Below are 13810 nucleotides of genomic sequence, written 5' to 3'. Positions count from 1 at the left end.
ATATGAGGAGGTTTGATGCTTTTGTTAGAGATAGTGAATTAACAGAAGTCAGAACGCAGGGGAGGAAATTCACTTGGTATCAATCGAATGGAGGCTGCAAAAGTAAACTGGATAGGTTCTTGGTGAATGATTGTTGGCTCGATACGTGGTCGGCAACTGTTGGGAGATGTCTTCAAAGGTCAGTCTCGGATCATTGCCCTATTTTGCTCTCTACAAAAAAGGTGGATTGGGGCCCGAAGCCTTTCCGTTTTGTTAACGCTTGGACCACACACCCAGAGTTTCACCCACTCATCCAGAAGGTGTGGCAGGAGACAAGGGTGGAGGGCTGGGGATGTTACGTTTTCAAGGAGAAAATGAAGGCTCTGAAGGCGGCACTGAGAGAGTGGAACAAGTCTTCCTTTGGCTTATTCAATGATGTGATCAAACGGGGCAAAGAGGAACTGCAACAATGGGACATGATCGACGATGTCTTCGGACTTGATGAACAAGAAGTGATTAAAAGAAATGTGGTCAGAGCCAATATCATACTACACACGAAAAACAAGAACAGCCTCCTCGGGCAAAAAGCTAAATGTCGTTGGCTGAAAGATGGAGATATCAACTCACAGTTCTTCCACAAGATCGTCGCCGGGCAAAGGAAGAAAAACGAGATCGCAGGTCTGTGGTTCGGTGAGCAGTGGATCGATGAACCTGCTGTTCTTAAGCCTAAAGTGTCTGAGTTCTTTGAAAAAAAATTTCGGAAAAAAAGGAGACTTTTGCCAATTATCCCACCTGACTTTACAGCTAGAAGACTGTCAGACGAGGAAAGATTGTGGTTGGTCAGACCTTTCTCCGAGAACGAAATCAAAGAAGCAGTGTGGAATTGTGATGCCAACAAAAGCCCCGGGCCGGATGGATTCAACTTTCATTTCTGGAAATCGACTTGGGAGGTCATTAAGAAAGAGTTTGTCTCACTCATGATGGAATTCCACAAGAATGGCAAGATACCTAGAGGTTGTAATTCATCCTACATTGTCCTCATACCTAAAAAGGAGGAGTGCGGGTCTATTGAGGATTATCGACCGATCTCTTTAATCGGGAGTCTTTATAAAGTCGTTGCAAAGGTGCTTGCGGGTAGAATCAGGGCAGTCATGAGCTCCATCGTGTCTGAAAATCAGAGTGCTTTTATTACTGGCAGATACATCCTTGATGGTGTCATTATCTTGAATGAAGCCATCAACGAAGCAAGGAAAGGTGGCAAAGGAAGGTTGTTATTCAAGATTGACTTTGCAAAGGCGTATGACTCGGTGGAATGGGATTTTCTTGACATCATGCTTGAGAGATTAAATTTCGATGATCTTTGGAGAAATTGGATTAAGGGGTGTCTCTCGTCGGCCTCTGCCAACGTCCTTTTAAACGGCTCACCATCAGGAGAATTCTATCTTGAAAGGGGACTAAGGCAAGGAGACCCCCTTTCTCCTTTCCTCTTCCTCATTGTTGCCGAAGGGTTACAATCCCTCATTGACCGGGCCGTGGAAAAAGATCTGTTACAGCCGGCGGTTATTGGTAGAGATAAGGTGAAAGTGTCTCACCTTCAATATGCAGATGATACGATTTTTTTATTGGAGAATTGTGAGAGGAATATTGAGGCGGCAAGGTACATTTTGCTGCTTTTTGAGCTCATTTCTGGTTTGAAAGTTAATTTTAGCAAAAGTTGCTTGGTTGGTATTGGGGTGGAGGAAGAACTCATTCACAGAATGGCGTCCAAGCTTCAATGTGCAGTTGGGGAAGCTCCTATCAAGTTCTTGGGCATTAAGGTTGGCGGTAGAAATAAAAGTGTTGCTGAGTGGAATTATTTGGTGGAAAAGGTTAAGAAGAGAATTGACAGATGGAAAAACTTGAAGCTCTCGCTGGCCGGCAGAATTACCTTGGTAAAAGCGGTCCTGCAAGCGATACCTCTTTACCAGCTCTCTTTCTCGATCATCCCAAAAGCCACTGTTAAAGCTCTTAATTCTTTATGCTGTAACTTCCTTTGGGGAGGGAACCAGAGTAATGGATGCATTTCGTGGGTCAAGTGGAGCGACGTCTGCCTTAGCAAGAAGGAGGGGGGTCTTGGCTTTCGAAACATAGAATGGGTTAATCTCGCACTTGTTTTGAAATGGATTTGGAGGTACTGGGAAGGGAAGGGCTTATTATGGGTGAGGGTGGTGAACTCGATCTATGGAGCTGTTGAGTGGGGGGAGGGTGGTTTGAATCTCAGAGGGAATAGAGGGACGAAAAATGGGTGGTGGTCGAAAGTTGTGGCTGTGGGAGGGAGGGAGTCGGGATCTTGGTTTAGGGAGCATGTCAAGCGGAGTCTTGGTGACGGGTTGGATACTAAGTTTTGGGAACACTCGTGGGTGGGTACACAAACACTTTGCACGTCTTTCCCTAGGTTGTACCGGCTGAGTGTTAACAGAGAGATAAGCGTTGGCGAAGCGGGAAGCTGGGTTGAGGGGGCGTGGAAGTGGAGGCTGCAGTGGAACAGGACGTTGAGGGAGAGAGAGGAGGAGGCGGTCAGACAACTAACTCATGTTATCTCGTCTTTTGTTCCGGTTGCAGGAATTAAAGATGGCTGGATTTGGGAAGCTGCTAAGGATGGAAGATACTCCATTAAATCAGCGTATGAAGTGATTAAAGATCAACGGAGTGACAGAGGTGCCCTTCGGCCGGAACTGGAAACTCTGGCGTCGATTTGGGACACGCCTGCCCCACAGAAAGCAATTGTTACCGGGTGGAGACTGCTGCGCAATCGCCTCCCAACGTGTGACAACTTGAGGAAAAGGAAGATTAACTTGGGAGAGGAAGATCTTCGGTGTTGTTTATGCCAAGGTCACGAGGAGGACGCAAATCATCTGTTCATATCGTGCCCGAAGACCCAAGAGCTCTGGGACGAAATACAAAGATGGACTGGGATCAGCACGGCTCGCCCCTCCACGGCTGCTGCACATTGGTTAAGCTTCAGCGAGTGCGGACAAGATAAGAAAGGTAGGAAGCTACTGAATGCAATCTGGTTGAGCTGCTGCTGGCTTCTTTGGAAGAGAAGAAATGAGATTAGATTCGAAGGAAAAACGTGGGAGGTTGACAACTTAATCGTGGAAATCAAGGTTAGAGCTTGGAGTTGGAATAAAATCTTTGGTTTAGTTGATAATGTTTTGGATTTTGCACAGTGGTGCTCTAACGGGCTTATACCACGACTGCTGTAAGTTTTTGTTGGGTACCTCTGGTACCTTTTCTTTTATCTAATTCACTTTTGCCTGATCAAAAAAAATAAATTTAGATGAGGAATCTCAATCTATGAGATAAGACTTTAGTTTTCTTAATTTTGTGACGTTCAATCCCTTTTTTTTTTAATCGTCACGCTCAATATCATTTACCTGTTTCTATTGAATGTATCTATAATCTCGTTAGGCGATTTCACACAAGACACTGATTCTCTTTTTTCGGTAATCTTCTTGATTTTGTTTCATCGTTAGGCTCAAATGTGTTCGTCATGTATGAATATTTTATAAAATTTTGGAATATTTAATTTTTGATGGAATGATCAAAATATGTTGTTGCGATTATAGATTTTTTTGTGGGTTTTTCTTTTCTACATAAAGATGAAATATATAAAATAAAGGGGATATGATTCTCATGTTAATAATTGCATGATGAGGAAGGCGGCTAAAGATATTTGAAGAGTGAAAGGTTGGAAAAAATATGAGGATTAGGAGACATTCTCAACCAAAAGTTTAGGCTAAAGTCTTTGTCCAGCTTTTGTTGCCTTTATTTATTTGTTTTTTAATCCAACAAATATATATATATATATATATATATATATATTAGGATGACTGATTTTTTCTTTTCTTGCGTTTCTCAATTCTCACTCATTAAATAATGTACATTATAAGATGTTGATAATGACCAATCCGATTATGTTTGCTTTCCAACATTATGCTATTAAGATTGCTCTTATTATAATATAGAACGACATTTAAAGTGATTATTAGAACACTGGCATATAATCACAATGATTATGGAATTGAATAAAATATATATTGAATCGTATTAATAAACTTAATTAAGTATACAATAATGTTAGTATGGTGTGTATGTACCATCCTTTCTTATAAAGACGTATAACTTTCTACATTGTTATATATATATACAATAGGGCTTTTCATATATTTTTAAGAAGAAACAAATATTTTTACTGCCCATTTAACTTATTAATTCGTTAACGACCAAATTTTATTTATTTTTTGATTTAGAGGAGATAAACTCTAAATTTCACTGTTTATTGAAATGAGTTCGTTTGGTTAGACTATCTCCTAAAGAACAAAAATTTCAAATTATGAATTTTAGGTGAGTTCCCCTTCAATTTTTAAGAATAATCTTTCACATAAATACACATCGAACATGAATCGATAACAAGATATGTGAAATTGAATTGAAAGAGATGATGAATGGTAGAGAGAGAGAGCATTGAAGATGACAAATCATAAGTTTAAATAAAAGAGTCCATTTCTTTGAGGCAAAAGCTAAGGTTGGACAGCTCAGCCAAACACACTGCAACAAAACAACCAGCTCATCGCTACACCCCACCTAACTCCCACTTCTTTTTTCCCTTTTCTTATTTATAAATAAATAAATCTTCATCTCCCCACGATCGCCTAATTTACCGTCTCGTAAATTCAGATACGATACCATCACAATCTACTTTAGTCACTAAACAGCCAAATTTGGGGTTCAAACCTCACATCTTTCCTCTTTTCCAAGGAAAAAAAATACTTCATATTTAATTCTATTGTTACATAATTATGAAAAAGCCGGATTTCGTGATGTTACATATTTGTGCAGTTAGTTTGAGTATCAAAGAATAGAACATCTATTTCCAATGGTTATTTTACTGCATAGGACTTGTTTGATATGGGTTTATAGGTAGGATAAATTAAATTAATACAGATTAATGTGATGTTTGATATCATGTTATATTAATGTGGTCAACTCCTATTTAATCCCACTTCTATGTACTATTTTGTGGGAATAACCCATACTACTAAACCGGCCTCCCCCTCGAATAACTTTAATACTGCGAAGTTGGATAAAAATTCTGCTACCCTTCCTCACGCATATCGACGCAAATGCCCAAGTAATGGTGGACACACATGGTATTTTTAAAATTATATGATGATAGTTTTGGTATTAGATAATATAATTCAACATAATCCTATGGATATCAAACACAACATAGGATTAAGTAGCCATGATATCAAACACTCATGAAATAGTATAAATCCACACTAATTTCTCAAGATAATTTTAATCCTAATCAATCCTAAACTACAAATCAAACGGACCCATAGGGTGCTGCTGCGTTTCCAACATCGGTCCCAACCAGGGTTTTAAAATACATCCCAACATAAACGAGTCAACCTTAAATTTAATAATAAAATAATTTATCTTTTACCGAATTAAATTCGAATAAATTCATGAGCCTTGAATACATTAATAAATTAGATTCAAATTCTATTCCACTCGGCCGATCTAAAAATAACTAATAAACGAGCAACTCAAACTTTCTAATATTCGACTCGACCTGACTCAACTAGTTGCCAAAATTGAGAAAAAAAAAATGTGAATAATAAGGATTTAAAATTTTCGAGACATCATCAATAAGAAATTAACACAATTAGAAAAATTACACAGACTAAAATGATATTGACTGAATACATCAAATACAAACAGAAAAATCTTCAAATTGAGAAAATCCCTATTGAAGAAACAAACACAGATGATCAAGTTGTCTTTCTTTATTTGGGGGAAAAAAGGGAAGAGATGAATGTCTTGCTAGACACTAATTTACACGCAGAGCTGTAAATCTTGAACCCAAGCCTACAAACAAACAAGGGGAGAGAAATCGCCAAAGAATATAGTTCCGTTCTCAACAAAGCAAAACGGCGTCTCACCTCACGCTCACATCTCTCTAACTCTTTATGTGTTGGCCTTAACCCCGAACGCGCTCAGCAGGTCCACGAGGAGGATCTCTTGAGGACGGGCTTCATCTGCTTGTCCTCTTCGAGCGAGATCATGCCCAAGTGCGAGGGATCCTCGAGCATCATCTTTGCCACGAGGTATCCGGCAATGGACCATGTCTGGTATTTTCTTGCTTGCTTCCCAATGTATCTCCCCAGCTTCCCGTCGTAGTACTCCGGCCAGCTGTCCTTCAGCAAGCGGCTCTCTGCAAGGTCGATTGCTCGTCTTGCAATTTGTGGGCGTCCGGTTTTGATGCACGCCGCTGTTAGCATCCATAGAAGCACTGCTCCAAAGATGTAAAAGAGTTTAGCAAAACATATAAGAGCCTTGGGATAGATTCGGACATGTTCACGTGGGAGTTGTGTGACGGGTCAAGCTTCGGACACAAACACAAACAAACACCAATAATATTACGAATATGTCATCATATATGATTTTGGATTCTCATATTATGTGAGGCTGTCTTCTATCTTACACAAGTTTGTCTTGGGGAAATATTAACAGTAGACGGACGGTTGGGACAACAAACATTCGTCTACTTTTAACTATGGATACCAATATAACTATCGAAGGTTGTTTCAAGCAAACTAATCTTGGGAATTTGGAGGCATTGGAAACAGAGAGATTGCTCAAGTTCTCGTTTCAATCTACTTATACATCTAGTCTCAACACCCTTGATGTTATAGAAGCATTGATGTGGAAAACATTACTATTAGCTAGTGCACGAAATGGTGCAAACCACGTTGGCAAAAAAGCAAGACGCATTCTATTATTGATCTTCTGAACTAGATATAAGGCATGGATTGCAAGAGATCTAAGAACAAAGAGTGAATAAAAAGAGAATGGCGGCTGACCTGGCCAAGAACCTCCGTTGTGATAACTCCATCTCGTATTCTTTGGATCACATCCGGTCACAATCCGCCACTCATGACTTTCAATAGCCGGATAACATATCTTCAAGGGCATTTCTCCAACGAGCTCCTCCCATCTCTCCTCAAAAAGGTCCATGATAGCAGAAGCTTGCTCGGGAGTGGCAAGGGAAGACAATATGGCGACACAATTACCAAGAGCAAACCATCTAAAATCCATCCTCGCAGGACTAACATTTCCAATGAAATAACCACCACGCGTTGGCATGAAGTCGAACACCCAGTCCGGGATCGAATCAGGGATCACGTTAAATTTGTTGACAGCGGTGTGAGAGTATTCTTCGGTCTTGTACCGATATATGTCATTCAATTGTTGAAAATCAAGCCAAAAGTAACTCCTCATGTGATAACTCAAGGCGTGGAGACGCTTCACTATTCTCTCGATGAACTCCTTGCCTTCTGCATCGTGCTTCAACATGGCCAGAGCAGATCTCAAAGCCATAAAGAACAGCGCTTGGATCTCAATCGGGTAGCCATAGATTCCCTGCCAAATTGCAGATTCGAAATTAATATAAACATAGCAGATTCAACTGGCATCAAAGAGCATCATGATTTACCACCATTGATCCCCAAGTATTCTAAATTTTAATTCGACTCAATTCCTCAATCCGCGGAAATATATATCATAAATAAGCAAGAACACATATGCCTCACCAAGCATCAAAATTGTCAGATTCAAATAACAAAACCAAAGATGCAACATATACTTCAGACTAATCTAGAGAAAGGCAAGCATGCTCGACTTCATCTCTATCAATCCAATATTTGAAGTGCTAGCAAGAGAATTATAAGATATCTCACCATTCTACGATCGATCATTGAGCAACCATCAGCACACAGCAAAGTCGGGAACGTGTCAAAACCTTCTGACAGGCACAAGGCCAGAATAAGTCTCATCCCCTTCTGGCACTCGGGTGTTTCAGCAAGAGAGAGGTCCCCTGTCGATTTTGTGTATGCACGGAGGAGAATGATCCACCAGAAACCAGAATCAACTGGAGCCACTCTTCCAATAGCACTTTCACCAAAATCTGCTATTATCGTGTCCGTCTTGCGAACAGGATCGTGAAGTACTTTGAAACTAGCCGGCATAGCACCCTCGCCAAGCTTGAATCGGTCTATTCTCTTTTCCCATCCTTGAAGTTGAAGAGTCTTCAATAAGAAGTTCTTTACGATATCCGGCTCCCCGTTCATCAAGAAGGCCAACGCACTTGGCACAAAATCTCGAACAAACACCTGCAGTAAGTGACAATTACATATCAGAAAAATCTACACACACACACACACATATATATATATATATGCAATGAGTTTTTTCCAAGAAAAGAAGCAGCACCTGATCATAATTCAAAACCTCCTCAGAAGCATGATCATATGCAGCAATCGTGCCAACTGGCTGACCACGAAAGTGTACCAATGACCGTCTGAGGGCTTCCCAAGCATCCGCAACCATTGGATGCGGTTCGAACGAATTCCTAGCAGATGAGGCGGGGGTATCCAATGCTGACCGCCCCGGTGAGTACGCACTCTCGTAATTATCTAATCCCCTCGACAGACCAACTGATAACTCGCTCAATGATCTCTCATCAAACGACCTCTGCCTCTCAATGTTTAACCTAGGCTTCTCAAGTAGCTTCAAGAGATCATAATCATCCATCTCCGATATTGAGCAGTGGGAACTCACGTTCTTGAGCCCCGACTCTTTTGCACCTTCCACTCCCCCCTTTCCACCATCAAGAAGAACCTTGACACAATCCATAATTTTCTATGCCTTCCGACACGAATACTCTCTGTTATCACCAAGAATTACTAGCCATCAGTGCAAAATGAGACATAGAAACACAAGGGCACATGCTAGAACTAGTAAGCAAGCATAACTGTCTAATCCGAGAAATTACATATATATATAGAGAAAAGATCATAAGAATCCCCCAGATTTAGGAAGTACCATAAATCCCTTAACAGTGCATCATGTTAAACACAAAAATGCATAATGTTGAACAAAAAAGTGCATATATAAATTCATAAATGCATCAACTCGAAAACACATTACTACATACATATATATATACACATATATACAATGCATTATCAAAATATGCATGATTATATATATAATAATAAAGCATTTGTCTACACATAAAAAATGCATGAATACTACGGTACTACAGGAGGGATGGGTTCTACCTGATCCTACCAATATATGTAATCAAGAAATAGATTGTCTAAACTACAATAAGGTATACCTCTTCTATCATAGGCTAACCATAATGTTATATCATGATGCAAAACAAATGATTATATAAAGGAGAGGCAAACCATTGATAAAGCAACCTCAAATAATAAACTCCACAAGAAACGAAACTAGAAAAATGGATACAAGAAAATGAGTAAAGGGAAAAAAAGTTAACTATTACCAAAATGAATATGATCATATCCAACAAATACAAGTGCATAAATCAGAATAAATAACCGAAGATTTCCATATGATTTAAATCCTTATCCATGTTGCTATATAATCCGCATCCTTATCCACAAAAATAAGGAAACTAGCGAGTAAACATAGAAAGAAAAATTGAGCTACACAATCTTGGCACACAACTAAGATTTTAAAAAATTGGCAAGAAATCGATATCTACAGTTTGCAAAATATAAACTTCTCTATTAATTATGGTTGACAAGTTCAGTTACATATTACTCAACTGTCACAAACACTACCCATCATTAAATTTTTTATTTTTTTTAAATCATACAAAATTTGAACACAGAATAAAAGAAGCAAGAAAATATTTTCAAGAATAATATTATCCATTTATGATTAAGAAAATTCGCATCATTACTACACTGTCGCCGAAATCTTTGAAAAAAAAAAACTGAAACTATGTAAAGATTGAATCTTTGCAAAATTGAAGTGGGAAAAAGAGAGAGAGAAACCACATTACAGAAATTGAAAGAAAAGACACAAGATCCACTGAAAAACAGCTGAAATTTTGGGGGAAATCGAACCCACGAAAACTCAAAAGGGCGTGGAGCGAAAAAAGTGCAAATTGAAAGAATCAGTTTCGCTGAAGCAGGTCAACAATGAGTGAAGGTTGCAGTAGATCTAAAGCTCTTTCATCAGAGATCTAGAGTGTGAGAGAGAGAGCTGACCTTGGAGATATATATGTCGAGGAATGGGACAAAGATTATATAGGTGGGATATATCCGGCGGGAGAGGCGGCCGGCGGGAGAGAAAACAAGAGAGAGAGATAGAGAGGAGTGTGAAAAAATGGAGGAGAGAGGAAAAAGAGATCATTCTGGCGGAGGTTTAATTTATAGCCAAACCAACCAACCACCAACCCAGAGAGAGAGAGAGAGAGAGAGATAGAATGAGACAGTGTGTGTGTGTGTGAGAGAGAGAGACAGAGAGAGAGAGAGAGGAAAATAATAAATTAAAGGGCATATGGAGGAAATGAATTAAATCGAAGTGTTTAATGCGGGCAACAATTTAATTAATTTCTTTTTGTTTGAAGGAATTTACCGGTGTTTGCCGGTTTGTGTTGGATTTCTATTGACCCAAAGTTCGTGACTTGTGGCTCACCTACTCAAAATGACAAGGCCGATTGAGTTTTTTTTTTTTGAAAAGTTAAATAGAAATCGTATTAAAGTCAAAAAGAGTAGAAGAAGTACTCAAATCAAATCACCATACATCGAGCTCGAGCGTCACACAAAAAGGCGATACCAAAATAAATAAATAAAAATAGTAAGAAAAATAAGATCTAGAATCAAGGATCCAATCATAAAAGGAGAAGCAAAAATCACGATCAAATCCAGCCTTTATCCATCTCTAAGAAAACAAGGAAATATCCTCCACGCTTTTACGGTTTTACCCATATTCGGGTTTTCATTCTCGAAAATTCTTATGTTTCTAACTTTTAAAAGCTTCCAGCACACGCACTGTCAAATACTATTGATAATTAACTTCTCTGATTTATTCTTGCCCGAGCCGATGAACTCAAAGAAGTGGTCTAAAATGATAGATTTCGATAAGCGAGGAATCTGTAACCAATCGCACACCTTATTCCAGACTGAGTTTGAAGTCGAATAATGTTGATATCTTCTCATCCTGATATTTTGAAATATAAATCATAATTTATATTTTAATAATATATTTATAATTTAAATTAATTTCATGTAAATTCACGAAGTTTCAAAATATTCTGATGTTTTCCATAAGATTTTAATTTTGCTAATTAATTCACTATCGGAACATTTGTTTTTAATGTTTCTGCGGTGATATATTTCGATCAAATTACTTGACAATCACTTATAATATATTAATTACATGACAATTAAATATGACATATCAATTAAAAGAAAAATAAAAATACTTAATTTTTTTTTTTTTTTGAAATCATCTCAAACTCATTATCTTTTGTCTACATATATAATGGAAAGTGCAGATAGGTACCGGCGCTTCCGGTAGAGGCATGAGCAAACAATAATAAGAAGAGAACAAGAAATAACGTGTAAGGTGAGGAAAGTGCTTGGAAAGAGGTGAGAATTAACGGGCACGAGGAGATTGCCGGGCATCCCACGTGGACAATACGACAACGTTCTGTCTGATCAGTACCTTTTCTTTTCGGGCAGCTCCTGCCCGTAGCAGTACGTTTGGAGGGTTTAGGATTTTTAGATATATTCACTGGACTCATAATTATATTCACACACACCACACCTACTAAATCTCTCGTGAGATTTTCTCGTGATTGAAATACTAAATATCAAAAATACTATTTCGTCCCTTCCATAATTTAGTTACTCCTATTTAAAAATATTGTGTAAATGAAATTATAAAGAATTTTAATAAAATTATTAAATTTATAAATGGAATAAGAATTCCACCTTTATGAGAATATTAAATTAGTTAAAACAGAATAAAAAGTTCACATTTTATAAAATATGTGAGGTACTTTTACTAAAAATAAAAAATAATGTGAAATTGGATAATATACTAAAATAGAAATATAGATACTAAATTGTGGGACGGATAAAGTATTTTATTTTTAAAATAAATTGGAGTACTTTCTTTTTAAAATAAATTATTCTCTCCATCTCATAATAAGTGTTGTAAGTTTGTTTCGACACGATAATTTAGGTGAATATAATTAAAGAGTAAAAAATAAAAAGTTGTGGAGCATATTTTTAGGGAAAATTGCACCTAAATACACAAACTTTGCCAAAAATTCATATTTGACGCGAAGATAGGATTTTACATTTTAATACACCAACTTTCGTTGTTGTCCAAATTTGACACGACTGCTGCTAGAAAATCGTTCTGTGCCGCTGCTCATGAAGTTCCGAGTAGTCAAAACCCAGAATCCAATTACCCCATTTCCACACCAATTATGTTTCATCACTTTCCAACGATTTCTTGCTAAGATTTCGCCAAGAAGTTGTTGATTTGAGTTTTTGGTAGCTACGGATTTTGGGATTTTTGCAGGTCATGAATTGAAGATGATGAGGAAGAACTCGAGCACAGCTGCGATCAACTGTACATTTCGCTCAGGTTTTGCTACTTATTTTGCAGAGCGAGGCGGCCGCGCGACGAGGGCGGTGCGGCCGAGTTCGCGCACTAGCGGCTGCTGCTACTTCTGTTCGGCTGTTGTTGCTGCTTCCGTTCAGCTGTTGCGGTTGCATTGTGGATGAGCAGCTGGTGGTGATGGTGGTGGAAGGTGGCGGCGGCGGTGGAGTGGCCGAGAAAGAAAGAGATGAGAGTTGAGCAAGACTAATGATGGGCCCCATTTTTTAATTAAATAATAATAATAATAATAATAAGTTGATTGGCGGCCGTAAACGGAGTTAGGTCAGAGGGGCCTGATTGCACGATTTTTTTAAGTTCGGGGTTGCACACACAATGATTAAGAGGGGTTAAACGCTATAATGACTACTACTTCGGGGGCCAATTTGCACTTTTTACCTAGAATTAAAGTGGAGATGATTGAAAGATAAAATTATAATAGTAGTGGAGTTCACTTTCTATTCTATAAAGAAGACACTTGTTATAAAACAACTCAAAAAGAAAAATATGACACTTGTTATAGGACAGAGGTAGTAATAAATATTTTAATCATTGCATGAATATTGATTTAAATTTAAGATGCTTAACTTCAATCAATGAACCAGTTTTACCGTTAGATTAAAACACATGCACCAAAAATAGTATTGCATTAATCTCATTTAGCGTGATTTTTTATATGTTTTTTACACTATTAAATTTAGACACACATACATTTAGATTATAACTTTATTTTTCTAAATAATCGTGTCGAAAATAAATATATCAAATCAATTGTGACAGATGTGGTACCTTTTTTTAAGGTTGATTATTAAGAATGATGCAATTTATCTAGCCTTATGATCATTTCGTCCCAACTAACTTGATCAATATTTTTTTTTGATCATCCCAATTAAGTTGATCAATTTCTTTATATGGAATAAATATTAGCAATGAAATATGTAATAACATATTTACTTTATTCTTAAATACATTTAAAACATTAGTCTCTTAAATCTCGTGCTGAAAAGAAGTTGATATATATTTAGGTGGGACAGAGAAAATAATATTTTATACGATTTTAAAATATTATGAAAATAATATAGTAGTTTTTTGTAATTATAACTAAAATTTAATTGTTTATAACAAAGTATAACTCAACTGATAAGTCATTTTTTCCTTAATACTAAATTGAGGGTTCGATTCATGATGGAGCATTACAACTATTCAGCTGCCTACTATTTTTTTTTTTTTATAAATTTATAATATTAAATAAAAAAATTAAAAGGACGAGCCACAAGGAACTTGAACCAAA

General features: G+C 37.6%; 1 protein-coding gene across 3 annotated transcripts; it reads right to left on the bottom strand.

Moving 5' to 3' along the window:
* Positions 1-5795: 5795 nt before the first annotated feature.
* On the bottom strand, positions 5796-10425 carry LOC131010182 (probable alkaline/neutral invertase D). Of its 3 annotated transcripts, none has more exons than XM_057937608.1 (5): positions 10113-10425; positions 8299-8752; positions 7767-8198; positions 6891-7449; positions 5796-6319 (listed from the first exon to the last, which is right to left on the bottom strand). In XM_057937608.1, exons 2-5 carry the CDS (start codon positions 8719-8721, stop codon positions 6024-6026), a joined length of 1710 nt encoding a protein of 569 aa, XP_057793591.1. In that variant the 5' UTR covers positions 8722-8752; positions 10113-10425; the 3' UTR covers positions 5796-6023. The 3 variants fall into 3 exon arrangements, with proteins under 3 accessions (XP_057793591.1, XP_057793589.1, XP_057793590.1); XM_057937606.1 differs by having other exon boundaries at positions 9969-10345; XM_057937607.1 differs by having other exon boundaries at positions 9973-10284.
* Positions 10426-13810: the final 3385 nt, after the last annotated feature.

Source organism: Salvia miltiorrhiza, chromosome 2 (assembly GCF_028751815.1).
Source record: "Salvia miltiorrhiza cultivar Shanhuang (shh) chromosome 2, IMPLAD_Smil_shh, whole genome shotgun sequence".
NCBI classification, from domain to species: Eukaryota; Viridiplantae; Streptophyta; class Magnoliopsida; order Lamiales; family Lamiaceae; genus Salvia; species Salvia miltiorrhiza.
The sequence above is the reverse complement of the archived record's forward strand: the minus strand, read 5'-3'. Positions and strand labels throughout refer to the sequence as shown.